The sequence below is a fragment of the Xiphophorus couchianus genome, chromosome 12, assembly GCF_001444195.1.
Source record: "Xiphophorus couchianus chromosome 12, X_couchianus-1.0, whole genome shotgun sequence".
NCBI lineage: Eukaryota > Metazoa > Chordata > Actinopteri > Cyprinodontiformes > Poeciliidae > Xiphophorus > Xiphophorus couchianus.
The window spans coordinates 17,808,801-17,823,378 of NC_040239.1; the positions used below are offsets into that span (position 1 = coordinate 17,808,801).

Below are 14,578 nucleotides of genomic sequence, written 5' to 3' on the forward strand. Positions count from 1 at the left end.
GACTTCTCAACATCTCCTCCACGACTGATCCAACACAAGATGTTGTTTCTGATACTGAAATATTCAGAACTTACTCATCAGCTGTGCCTCATCTGTTGAAAATCAAGGGGTCGAAGCTTAATAATTCTGTTTCTAAGTTCTGATAAATATGCACAATTTCTTTTACTTTTATACAAAGAACTTTAAAGGAATAAATGCAACAAAAATCTTTAAATGAAAACTTTCCAGTTAAACTTGCCTGACGGTCTCCAAACTTCTGTAAATTTACCAGCTGCAAGCAATCACATCCGCTCTACTGCGCATGCTCCAGTTTTACCACAATAATTAGGCGATTGAAGAAATTACAGAAATACCTAATAACTGAATGTGCGATTTCAGGTATTTACTTTTTGTTGGCCCACTTTCTTTCTGTTAGCATTGGTACCAAACAAATATTTAAAAACATTTTATAGATGACCGGATGCAAAAAAGATCAGCCAAGAACAAAACCACATTCAAAATGTTAAACAGCGCCACTAAGATCTGTTATACATTCATTTTGTTAAAAATAAAAATAAGAGATTCTTATTCTGGCTTCTAAACCAACTTCTATGCAAGAGATGCAGAGGAAATTTAAAAAAGGTAAAATAATGCTGACATTGTATTATAGATATCGAGGATATTATGTGGATTCTGTAACTCAAAAGCTAAAACTCAAACTATAATCTGACAAATCAAAGATAAAGCGAACAGTAATTTCAGAAACTGCTTACTTTTTTAAATTTGGAAATTATCTTTCAAATGCCTTGAAACATATTTAGACACTGAATATGAGAGTAAAATAATTTAAATAACCTCTAGAAAAAAAAAAAACACTAACACAAATACACAATAATATCTTTATTATGGCACATAAGACAAGTATCCACATTTATAAAGCTAAGTATTTAAAGAGAATATTACTTTTCTGGCCTGAATAGGCGACTGTCATAACTCAACGTAAGAGGATTACGTTGAGTGAAAACACTGCTGTTACTGAAATGACACTGAAATTTTATATATTATTGTGAAACTTAACACAAGAAAACAAGCAACCTCAGTAGATTTATTTATCAATGATTTCATCCAAAAGACTCAATTTACAGCTTTGCTGTCGGGCTGTGGTTCCGCCATCAGTGCATATAAAACAAGTAATATACATTTATGTCATAATGACAAAAAGGCTTGGAAAGTTAGCGCTGTGGAACTGTTTTTCCAACATACCCATAATTTTCCTATAAAATAAACTGAGACTACTGGAAGGTAACACTTTTCTTCTTATATAATACGATAAATAAAAAATATTTTTATTGCTTGTTGCTTGAAAAACAACTGAAATGTACAGATATCAAAAAGCAGGGGAATCTTATTTTTAAACAACAGAAATACATGCAGCAGAGACATGACAAATAATGAATTTATTCATAAAGACTAGACTGAAATGGAAATGGGTATAATTTTAACTAAAGACATAAAAAAAAGTAAATTTAATAGCATTCTCTTTCTAAATCAATAACAATATAAAGCATGTAGTGCTGGTCTGGACTTGAGATAAAATTGTCCCAACTTGGAGCATTGGTAGAGGAAGCCTTTTTGTAAAGTCTATACAAACTTACTTTGTAGTAGATACAAAAAGGAGATAAGTTGCATAATACATATTAAAGAGACAATCCTGTTGTCTTCTGAGGAATCCTCCTTTCCACACTACAACAACTCTTCATAAGGACTTATACTTTAGATTCCTGTGATAAATATAACCAAATACAAATATAAACAAACATTCGGCTAATCAGAAAGGTGCACTATATTTTGGTTTAAATAGCACTGTATGCAAATTGAGAGGAGATGAGTGTAGTTAACATTACTGAATAACTAAAATAAAGGAGTGGCAGCTTTAGGCTTCAAGATGTTTATTACATAAGTAAAATAATTATAGCTGCCAAAGAAAACTTGTAACAGAAACAAAACCTTCATTGTTAAACAGAAAACAAAAAAACTCAGCTGTTTCTTATAGGGCGATATACATTTTTGGTCAACGTAGACTAAAGTGTCTAAAGATCAGATAATTGTATTTATAAATCTCTTTTTCCACAGAATGACAAAGAAATGACAACTGAAAATGAACTACCCTCTCACATGCATTTTAAGTAATTATGATCATAATCTTTCTTTACATGACCACAAAGTCATGCCAAATGTGAAAGTGCTAATAAATTATAACATTTAGTCAAAAAGGTGCATTGTTTAGATCTCGGAAAACTCTCAGAACTAAATTGAAATATTTGGATTGCAGGAATGGCAGGAGAGCCGCCACTACGGCAAACAAGCTTTGACAAACACACGTAAACTAAGATAACCCAACTGCCGCAAACCATCCAGGCAGCAGTCTGGTAAAACACAGACGGTAAGGCATTCTGGAGAGGATTGTCTTTCAGTTTCCGGCTCTGTCGGCTGTCCTTCACTTTCAGATAACAGTCACAAGAGCAGATCTTCATTCACACTAATTTGTTACTGTTGCGGCTGTTCAAAAGCCACGCCGAGGTTGTCGTAAATCTCTCTCAGCAGCAGCAAAGCCGTGTCCTCAGATTCCCTAACACACACAGAGATCATTTGTGTGAGTGGCAAATGTCTCAAGAAAACCAAAATAGAGAATTCAGCGACATATGTGCACAATTGTAGCGGTGCAGGTATTTGTGACTCACCAGTAACAGAGATGAGACTGGATGGCAAACAAGTATTCGTTGAAGCTCTCAATGGGTTTTTCCTGGAGGACACAGTCGATCCGCCGCCCTCCATTCAGCATCCCCATTTCAATGTCGGGTTGTTCAGTCTGCTCCGCTGACACTGAGCACTCAGCTTCTGTGCATACTCCTGCTGCGACAGAAGGCAATACAAAAGATTTTACATGAAGACATCAAAACTATGAGCAGCAGCGTCCGTCTGTTCTGACCCACAAAGAGAACCAAAGAGGAGAAGGACAGTTAGTTCAGTCATTAATGTTAAGATCATTGATAAATTGTGTTTAAATAATCAGCAAGGTGAAAAATACTCAATTATTTTTACAAGTCCAGGATTTACAGATGCTGAAACAGAGCTGACTGAAGTTAGTACATACGCCACAAGAGGGGAGAAATAGACCTCCACTTTAAAAATTTGAATAATTAGAATAGAACCAACAAATAAGATCTTAGTACTACCCTGGCAAGTTGAAGGCTCAGATAAAAAATATATTAAAATGATGTTTACATTGGAATGAAAAATTATTTACAACTAATCCGGGGACCCGGGGTTTAAAACTGCAGACCTCGAGAGACGGTGTCTTGCTACTTTTAGATGCATCTCTGCTTCAGAATACCTGAATCAAATAATTATGCTATTACCAAGATTGGAGGAAAATGACTGCATGCGGAGGAGACAAGTCCACCATGTGATTCAGGTGTGTTGGTCTCTAAAGCCGAGAAGTCTCTGCATCACCAACACACTTCAGCAGAGCAACAACACCCAGAAACAAAGTATTTTGACCACATAAATTATGATTGCATGCGATCATAATTCTCATGATCTATTACTTTATCTTTCATTACTAATAGTTTACATAATCTTACTTTTGTAGACAAATCTCTGATGATTCACTCTTCCCTGTCATTATCACACACCCTAGCTTGAGAAACACTATAGACTTATCCAGTCGATTTACTGATTCAGCAGTAATTTGCAAGTCATTGCATGTGATGGGGCAAATGACAGGTAGCTGTGAATCATGCTGGGTCATTAATTCCTGAATTACCTTCATCAGCCATTTATTTGATTCAGCTTTGTCAAACTTGGGAAACATAGAAAACGTGTAGGACAACGGCTCTTGATGGCAGGAGCTGGACACCCTTGTCCTAAAATATCTTAAAACTGGACAAAACATCATTGAACCATAGTTCCAGGAAAGAGCCTCTGTCGGATGTTCACTAGGGCTGGTAATAATACTCATACTCATAAGTATTATTACCTCCAGAACAAAACATAATAAATTGCACTGACACTAAAAAAAAATTTAATTAAAGCTACAAAAAATTTTTTCACAAAAACTCACAAACATAATATAAAAACAGAAGAGAAAAAATTTTAAGAGACAGTACAAAAAGCCTGAAATGGGTATAAATATTCTGATTATTTTGAGGAAATGAGTGAGAACCTTAAGTTTGAAGGCACTTAAATAACAGAAAAATCATGTAGCAAGTAGCCAAAATTTAGCTGGAATGTGCTTACAGTACGTTCTGTAAGTCACAGATCATACTTTGTCGTTCCTCAGAGTGTACCCACTGCTAGCATCCCAATAGTTTTCCCAGCTAGTTCTGATAATCCACTATACAAGTAGTGACTTGCAATCATGTGGTGAAAATCCTACTTTCAACTTTTAAGCCTATCATATAACACATGCAAATGAAAAGCAATAAATTTGCTTGTAGGGATGGACCGAAAAGGGAAAAGAAATACATGGCTGTAAAATGAACTCTTTTCTCTGAACTGCTATACCTTAAAGACATCTAATGTTCTGACAAACCTTCCTCATTACATAACTGAATATGCACCAACATGTAGAAAAATGGATTTAAAAAAATATAGATTAAAGTGAAGTCTTGCCTACAGCTAATTAATTACTTATAAAAACAACTGAGCTCATAAAAAATGTGCTTAAGGCCAGATACTGCAATGGTTTATGATATTGATGATCAGCAAAGCTGTGAGTGAATTCAGCCAATGAGAACTTACAGGTGGAAAGGCATGCATGGGCCTGAGGGAGGCTTCAGTAAATTAAACTTTCAGTTAAAATGACAACTTGTTCAGCAGGTGGTAAACTCGTGACGCACAGGGAGAGGAGAAGAAGACAAGCAGAGAAACCCTGTGGTGATAATGACAACCATTACGTAAGACCCCCTCTCTGAGCATGTGCAAAGATAAACCATTGAAGATGAACAGATTTTTTTCCTGTATAAAGCTTTACCACAAGATATCTAACAAGTAAAGACAAACCAATAGTGTTTAATTTGCTTTGTTGTTAGTATAGAATGAAACTAGAAGACGAGATACACAAACTCAGGCTGTCGACAAATCTTTAGGTGTTCACTGAGATTACTTAGTGTAAACTGAATCATCAATATGATCAAAGTGGTAAAACTGAATTGTTTTACTTTCTATCCTGGCTTACCTTTTAGGCAATGCTTCTGAAGGGCCTTTGGCCACTCCTGTATTCTAGTCCAAAAATCTGTACATTTGTCCTTCCTCTTAGCAGCAGCAGTGTCTACTGAAACTGGAGTTCACAGTGAGGAGGCATGATGTGTGCACAGTAGTAAAACAACAGAGAGGAGAGAAGGCAGCAGCATGCAGAGAGGAGTGAGGAGGATTCAGGAACAGTGGGCTGGACACCAGCTTGTCCTCTCTCAGACAGCACCCAACGTGAACCACGTCAAACCCAGTAGAAGTGTTTGGTACCTTGATCCTCCTCAGGGGTTGTGTCATTTGTCACTTCCCCCTCTTCCACTGGGGGCAGTGCAGCTACTGGTCTGGTAAAGGACTGCCAAGCTGTCCGTAATGATCCCAAAACGTTGTTCTTCAAATCCATACTCATTCTGGTTAAGCTGTCTTTAAGCTCTACAGGAAATGAAGAATTACAGATGAACATTAAACAACTGTTTCCAACTGTGCAGATGAACAAAGGGAAACTGTCTTACCAAGGTGCATCCTCTTTCGGCCTTTGTGGTGCGGTATAAGCATCGGCTCCAGATCCACCTCCGAAACAATCATGGGCTCGATCCGATAGGCCACAGGGTCATACTAAATGGGGAATGAGTCAACACAAGATGAATGCAGCTTTTGAGATGGCAAACTCTCATTTAAGCCTTTAAAACTGAAGTTTTCTTAAATGATATGAGTTGAATTAACACCAAATGGAGGCAACATGTATCTAAGCAGCTCTTGATGCTCAATTCCAATTTTTTGCCGAAATCAGATTTTTTTACATGGTCATTCATACTATTAACTAAAGCCGACTGCAATCAGACTTCTCTGTGAACAGTTTCTGTCCCTAAAGAGACCTGCATGCACAGACAAAAAAACAACAAAAACAACAAAAAAAAACATTGACATCACACAGCAGCGCATCATTTACAGAAGTAACAATAGATGCCATTGATGATGCATGTTTCACGTTTACTAACATAAAAGTCAATTAAAAATCACATCTGATTTAGTATTACTTATGGAAGTGGATCAAATCTGTTTATGGGGAGGTGAAAAGATTGGAATTGGACCTTTCAGATTGCCATGACAAAGTCGGATATGGGCAAAAAAATTCAATTTAGGCCACATTCACCTGCTGTGTGAACATAGTCCAAGATACTGAAAGGTTCTGAAGTATTTTTTGACTCAATAACAAATAATGCTATACTTAAGGCATATTAAACATAAAACATTCAAAAGGTTCAATACTTAAAAGGCAGTCTGTTCATTTTGAAAGCATACAATACTCAGGTTAAAACATAAGACATTCAAAATAAAGACAGACAGAAGGAAAGAAAACCAGAAATATGTTTAAAAACATTTCCTTACTACATTTTTCTTTTCCATGGAAAACAGCTTAAATCAAATGACAAAGCTTTAGAAATTGTGAAGGAACCACAAGATACTCACTGGATGGTAGATGTTATAGAAGCTCTTGCAGGTTGGGAATGAGTAGTTTGGATCGATGCGTTTCAGGCCTCGCACAGTCAGGAACATTCCAATCGGAGACCCAAAAGCAAAAAATGTCTCGGGGTAAAACGCCAGCTGAGGGTAATCGATGGACACCTGTGGGAGTAGAGAGAGGAGCAGAAATGGGAGGTAGTGTGAGAAGTTAGCTACAAAAACATGCATGTCATTTATAACTGATGGACTCGTTTCTTCAGTGACATAAGTCGAGAATGAAGAGATGAACACTCATGCAGTATAATACAAATGTATGAGCACAGATACAGAGTGTGTTTTTTGGTACAACGCTTTGCTTTTTGTTTGAGCAAACTGTAACAGAGTCATGGGGATTTATATAAAAAGCTGTCACTTCAGTTCAGTTACCAAGATTGCACTGTGTACAAAGGAAACATCAAGACAAAGTGAGGTCAAACACATCAAGAGACAAGGCCTGAGGAGAACGTGGACACCATGTGAGACACACCTGTCCCTTGACTATGCCTCCATTGGACTTTCCAGGCAAGCAGGGAGAGGAAAAAAGCAGCAACGGTGACGCAACAAAGCAAATTACACAGTATTTGTGTGCTTGTTTGCTACCTGTCCAATGCCGACATCAAAGTATTCGTAGTCCACAGCACCGGTGATAGAAGGCTTTTTGTGGAGGCAGGATTCCTGGCTCAGCAGTTCTGAAGACTGGTTGCCCTCACTGGTAACCTGAGGTGGACCAGACTCCAAGGTCTGATGCCCTGGTGCCATCTCATAGTCCTTATAGAGCAGAAGTCATCCAACTTTGTAAATAACACCAAAAACAAAACAGTAAATGCTAAAAAAATAAATAAAATTACTAACTGCCTGTTTCTCACTGATTTATCCATTATTTCTTACAATATATGTTCAATATAAAAAGCAACACCTCCTAAACCCTACACCTGAATAATGGCTGACCTCTGGAAGCCTCTTCTTTCTGATGTAGTGTAAAATCTTCTTTCGGGGTCCAAGAGGAATTCCTAAATTTCGAAGATCACTGTCTTGGCAGAGAGCCTAAAGAAAATAATAAAAAAATTTGGTTTTCAAAATTGGTAAAGTATGTGTAATCCAAAGGTGTCAGTCTTATATTTCTAGTTGTGCAATATTCATTTGACTTGTACAAAGATTTGCTGAAGGATTCATACCCAGTGAACGAATTAACAACCACAACATTCAGTGCTGTATCAAATCCCAATAAATACAATGAAGTATAAACCCTAACCCCTAACCCTAACAGTTTATGGGTTTATGCTTGTGATACCAGTGATTCCATGTCGACATTTTCTGCCAGTAGAGTTTGCAGGTACTGCTGGAGGTCCAATTTAGTCAGCATCTGCTCCAACGTGTCACTGTTCAGAGCAGAGTGTTCTCCTGAAGGTACCTTAAAAACAGAAATAATTCTCTTAGGAATATGCTTTTCAAAATAGAAAATAAAATGAAGACATTCATAGTAAATTTAATGCTATACTCCTCTTGCTCTGGATCTATTTCTCTGATTGGTTAGCAGGTCAAACAGGATCAGAGAACCTGAGTGACATGAGAGATGACACACTTCAGTAAAAAAAAAACTTTGCAGGTTACACCTGCATGTGAATGTTTGTGATTCTGCGTTGGTAAAACTCTGACCCAAGCTGTGTCCTACAACAGAAACTTCTCCATTAAAGTCTGGGTGTCTCTGCTTAAAGAGGGCATGTAGCCGGTTGATTTCTGAGGCCACTGTGTCCACTATGGTCTGGCAGTAGGTGGGGCTGTTGTAGAAAAATAAGTCCAGCAGAGTGTCGTTGGTGAAATGCCGGAGGCGGCTGATGCTGGGCAGAGTGATCCTTTGAATGTCCCTAAAATATGGGAAAGGAGGGAGAAAACAAAAACAAGAGCACAGAGGAGTTATTTTTTTTAACAGTTGTGACAGACTTATTTCTTTTTTTACCATTTCTGCTTGTCAGGTTACGTACTCATCCACACCGGTGGCATCCCCATGCAGAGCACTGTGCCAGTTGACAGGAAGGAACTCAACTCGACCCACATGGCCTTCCTGCTGAGAACGCCTGTAGTGGGAGGCCAGGAGGGACAGCGAAACACTCCTGAAGTCATTCACTGAAAACAGATGAGAATCAAACTGAGTCATTGATGCACATTTAAGAAAATTCATGCGCAACCACCAACACACAGACTCACCGCACTGTATGATGGATCTAAAGCGTAAATCACATGCTGGACCAATCCCATGCACCATGAAGACCAGGTGATCCACCTTCTCCGGTTCACCTGAAAACAAACTGACATGATGAGAGCAGGTCCTAGCCTCCTGGTGATGAGTTTATCTTTCATTATGATCTGACAGCAAAGGAACACACATACCATCAGGTATTTCTACAAAAATGTTCTCCACTCCTCTCTTGACTGTACAAGGCCGTGACTGTTCCGACGGAGAGGAAACCCACTCATCCTGCAATCCTATTGGCTGATAATGCATTATCAGCTGAGAAAGGGACAACAAATATTGAGGAGGGACCCATGGAGCTCATTTAAAAATCTTTTGTTTTTGTTGTTTAAAAAAATGTAACACTTCTTTGAGCATGTTTGCTTTACATGTGTCCTTACATCAGCTTTCTTTAGATTTAAAACCATTTGCATTGAATCGGGGTTTCATATACAGTCATGTATACACACTCATTATGTAAGGAGAAAATGCATTTATCAAAAGAAAAGTTTTTTTTTAAAAATCAATGTGCAATATAGTTTTATTTCTCTGAAAAGACATTTAATTACAGGTGAAAATAAATGCCAATAAATGACAAAAATGTCTTATAGGTGAGGCAAAAGACCCCATTTCCTAATAGCTAGCGTTATCATTTTGATGAAATAATTATAGTGAGATGTTTCTTGTGACCATCTAGCTGTCTTTCACATTGATCTAAGGAAAGTTTGTCCCACTCCTTACTTTCAGCTGTGAGACATTTGAGAGGTCTATTGTATATACAGCCCATTTCAAATCACCCTGCAGTATCTCAATGAGATCAAGATCTTTGTTTCAACATAGGACTTTCCTTTTCTTTTTAAACCAAATAAACCACATTTTCTTTACAGTTGTAAACTCCAGTATGGGGTCTACATCATGAACCGATTTTGAGCAGCAAACATCACCTTAGGATTGTGCAAGATGACGGTTTCTCCAGTGGGAAAGTCCAGCTTCCTTTTCCATTCGTCTAAGGTCACTGCTATCATATAGGCTTCCTGAAAACTCAGCATAGTTGAGATGGATTATTGGTGGGAGAAAATAACACGTATGTCACAAGCCAAAGTTGGAGAGTAAAGAAAGTCTGAAGGAAAGTAAAAAAAGGCACAAAAAACAATGAATATGAGAATACCTCCAAACGTTTACTGAACTCCTCAGAGTAAGGAAAGAATCTTGTGTCTTTATCTCCTTTGTAGAACCAGGTGCAGCGGCGGACCTCAGTGGGACCTTGGTCCCAATAGACAGCAAAGCGCATCCTCTTCTTGACATGTACATCGTAGCGCTCCCCTTCCACAGCAACCACAATGTCCTCTTCACCTCCTCCTGCAAAAAATGGGAAGTTATCTAATGTTTCTATTTCAAAAAGGTTTAAAAGTATGTACTCAGGTGCTTTTCTCTGGTAATAAATAAATATATCAACTGATTGTTAAAAAATCTGATTTTTTCACAATTGACTAAACTATAGTACTGTATCAAACAAAATTCTTCAGTAAAAATAGCTCCAAAGACAATAAAATACAATATAAAAATACTATATTTATAAAGGCCTTCATTACTGATATTGCCTCTGTTATTCCAAGCTTCTTTTTTTTTACAACATGCCAATGTTTTTTGGGAAGGATTTGTGGATTGTTAAAGGAAGAGATAATAATTTGACCCAACTACTGAACCTGTCGACATTTACGTTTCTAGATAAATATCATCTAGAAATGTTACGTTTCTAGATTTCTACTTAGTTAATTGACATTTGTAGTTATGCGAATTGGAAATGTAGGGATTAAAGGTACTCTAAAAATTAGGTTTAGTGCGTACCTTGGTTATAACGTCACATTTCAGTCATGAGTTTGATTTGGGGGAACATTTCCTTTTCTGTTACGACTGACTTAGTAAGAAACCTTAATAATCCCAGAAAGCAGACTTCAGTGTTAGCTGGGAGAGCTCTCTCTATTGTTTTGGTGTTGCATTTCAATATTACGCAGACACAACATGACATTTTTTACTTTAGTTTCACACAGTACTGTATTCATTCTGTAAACGTGCGTGCCAAAATACAGGTGGTGTAACTACATGTACTGCTTCACCCATAGTAGACGCTTATATGAGGACCAATTAAATTCAGACTAGAAATTGAAAGATTTTCCACATATCAATTTCACTACAGATGCTTAAATATTCATTACAGTGGAATTTATCAAAAACCCACCCAGAAACCAAAGTTCACCTGACAGGACCGTGTCCAAACATTTAGAGACAATTGCCTTAAAGGGGTGGGGGATGTGTCAACTGGACTTTGCTTCAAGGATCACAGGACTGTTCTACAATTGTATTTTTTTCCAACACCGATTTACAAGGATAGAAAAACATGTTTAACACTTCCACTATGACATAATTTTACTTCAAACAGCTAATAGAATTTATAACAACATAATAACAATTTATGTCTAAGACACTTATTGTTCCTTACCAGTATTGAAAGCATTTTCTAGTTTGTCAGAGTCCTCTCTGCTGAAGGGATGCCAGGAGTCGCTGTCATCTGCCTGACGACAGAAGAACCAGTGAGGCTGCACCTCTTGGTACGGAGGTGGCACTGACTCCATGTCCAGCATCTCAAAAGAGGATGTAGAGGAAGGAGAAACCTCATCCAAAACAGGAGAATTCTGAAGAAAAAGAAAAACATCTAAAAGCATTACCTCCTCTTGATTGAAGCTATAATCCTCTGTAATGACAAAGAAAATACCTCCTATTGATGGTTATTTTGTGTCTTCCTTTTTGCAGAGCGGTTCACTGGTCAACCCTGCAGTAAGTACCATGATAGTACTGAACAATTGTTCAGATAGTCTGAACAATTGTGCAATGTCTGCACCCTCCTACTAAAACCCCATCAAGTGAGCTCAGCCCATTACATAAAGCAAAGGGCAGTCAGGAAACAAAAGATCAGACCACCTCTGGATCAAACTAACAAAGCCTTGTTGTATTCTTCCCTCGTCTACAAGCTTTGTCTTGTCTGTTCTGCTGATTCCAAGGTGGCCACCGCTTGTAAACAATTCCTGTCCACAGAATTTCTTATGTCTACAAAACAATACAACCAGTAATACGGCTCCTGTTTCAGCGTGTTGAACGGTAGAGCCTGCCACCATTTGACACAACATTCACCCACGTGCGCAACTGCCGGATCATTCAAGTTGTTTACACTTTCCTAATCTTATTAAATAAGTATTTGCACAAAGCAGGAGTACATTCTTTTGGAAAGATCGAGAAACTGGAATGTGATTGGAAAATACTTCCTAAGAAGTAAATCCCACTGATTCCTTGAAAAATTTAGCTTTTTTTAGGTGCGTTATTAATGAGCTGCAGAAAAACAGCTAATATGTTTTGAACTTCTGGGAAACAACAAACTCAGGAATGGTAATTAAAAATGCTCCAGCCCAGCTGTAGGTATGTGCTGTGTTTGCTGTCCCTTATGGACTCTTGCCAAGTCCAACATTTTACAGAGTGTGAACATCATAAAAAGAGGGGCAGCATGTGATGTCCACTTTTCTCCAGTCCCCAAATAGAAGCTCACATTTTCTTGTTTAACCTGCGGTCAGGCAGTAAAGCCAGAATGCTCAAAGTTATGTTTGTTCTACAAAGCATGTTTTCTGGTAATGTTATTATTGCAACATTTACCAGTATCATAATTTTTTGCTTGTTTAGCCAACATCATGCAATCTGAGGCTGAACATTTTGTCACCCTAACCTTTTACATTTTAGGATGGAAAAGGTTTTTCATGTCTGACTAAATGCATTTCTGCTTCACTTAACTCCAAATATTTTTATTAGTTCAGTAACTACCTATAATAAGCTAATTATTTAAACATTTCCTTGGCAATTTTATGCCTAGACAGGCAGTACATGTAGTGTCAAAACAAGAACTAATGGAGAATCCCATGTTTATTGATAATAATGACTACAAGGTGAGTTGGGAATGCTACAGAAATGCCTTAATATTTATTTTTTCAAAACAGACTAACTAAACCCAGAAGCTCTGTAGGAAATTAAACGGGACACCTATATAAACACATTCAGTTATGGAAGCGAAACATGCATAAATCATGCAAAATGCTTTGTGAAGAAGGACAGAAAATAAACATACTGCAAGGTTTAAAATAGAACCATTTGCATCATTATATGAAATCCCATCTACAGCCTCACCTGTGCTTCAGGAAGAGACAACTCGGCCTTGCTGGTTTTAGCTGTGCTGCATGTTGCAGCAGTCTGAGTAGAGTTGTCAGATTCGTCCTGGGTGTTGTTTGTTGGGGCAGCCTGAGAAAGACCCCCTCTGTCACCTTCACTGGATGACATTGGCCCGACCCTCAGCTCTTACCTGAGGGGTGGAGCACTGTCACAGGACCTGGAACAGCCATATGCGCACAGATTAACAGGTAAACAGACGACTGCTGCATAACCTGATGTTATCTTGAAAGAGCATAATAGGTGGTGAAGCTGAGAAACAGGGCAGATTAACAGCGACTAACACCTTACTTAGAGTTTTAACGTGAAGTGTTAACTCCTAATCGTCTGATTTAAAGCCTCCTTAACTCCTGCCCTGTAAGTAAGTGCATTGAAATGGAGGTAAACAGTTTTGTTTAGATCAAAAATAGGTAGTAAGGGACGCATTATACACTCGAGAAATTTTCGGAATAACCTTAAGCACAACTAGCTAATTTTAACCTTCACGCAAGTTTTGGCCCGAAATGTTTTAAATGACTCGGAAAAACCCCAAAACAAACATAACGTTCGGGCCACTGGTTGATGAGTGCCATGCTAGCTGAGAGACAGCGACACAACAGCTAAGTTCTTTATTTTCTTATCTTCCAGATGTTTTAACATCACGACATTAACAGCATGAAATAACTGACAAAAACTCACCACAACCGTCTCATATAGACCGAAAACAAACGGCTTGTGCGGGCGTTATGTTGCTCGGTTTGCTAATGCGGCTAGCTAAGGACAGCCTCCTGTCAACTCGGCTGCTGTCCAGATAGGTTTAGGTGTCGTCGGAAATACGACAATTATAAGTCAAACGTTTTCCGACAGATTTACCCTACAAAACAAACAAAGGATAACAGTATTAGTTAACATAAAGTACGTTTAAAATGAATCTTTTCTAAAAGGTGTATTTGTAATGTAATGCACGATACATGCTATTTTAAAAGGAGTTGATACAAAGAGCGTATTTTCTAAACCATTACGCAACCATTACGTACATTTTTCAGGGGGGGTAATATTTCACCGTAACATAAGTGGTAGATTTATGTAGTTTAACAAATATGATGATAATAAACAGAAGGTGAAAACATTTAATAACATCCACCCTTTAAAAAAAAATAAATTTACAAGAAACTTTAAAGGTAACATTGATAAAAGCAAGGTTGCAGCAGCTGTCATCAAAACTGTAAATTAGTCCGTACAAATGATTGTTTGTGAAGTAAAAACAAAGAGTGAATGTATAAAGGGAAAGAGCCAAATTGCTGGCCACACTCCAGTTTCAAATTTAGGAAAGAGAATTGTGGGATTAATGGGTTAAGTAATTTATTTAGA

At 37.8% G+C, this 14,578-nt stretch overlaps 1 protein-coding gene across 4 annotated transcripts; it reads right to left on the reverse strand.

Moving 5' to 3' along the window:
- Positions 1–864: 864 nt before the first annotated feature.
- On the reverse strand, positions 865–14,047 carry ddhd2 (DDHD domain containing 2). 4 transcript variants are annotated; one of them, XM_028035016.1, is made up of 19 exons: positions 13,907–14,047; positions 13,190–13,388; positions 11,463–11,655; positions 10,131–10,321; positions 9,907–9,996; positions 9,121–9,241; positions 8,938–9,027; positions 8,715–8,856; positions 8,389–8,597; positions 8,231–8,289; positions 8,024–8,143; positions 7,681–7,776; positions 7,333–7,500; positions 7,220–7,246; positions 6,700–6,855; positions 5,742–5,844; positions 5,503–5,661; positions 2,721–2,889; positions 865–2,608 (listed from the first exon to the last, which is right to left on the reverse strand). In XM_028035016.1, exons 2-19 carry the CDS (start codon positions 13,337–13,339, stop codon positions 2,527–2,529), a joined length of 2,325 nt encoding a protein of 774 aa, XP_027890817.1. In that variant the 5' UTR covers positions 13,340–13,388; positions 13,907–14,047; the 3' UTR covers positions 865–2,526. The 4 variants fall into 4 exon arrangements, with proteins under 4 accessions (XP_027890817.1, XP_027890816.1, XP_027890819.1 ...); XM_028035015.1 differs by having other exon boundaries at positions 2,721–2,892; XM_028035018.1 differs by lacking the exon at positions 7,220–7,246.
- Between the last annotated feature and the right edge of the window lie 531 nt (positions 14,048–14,578).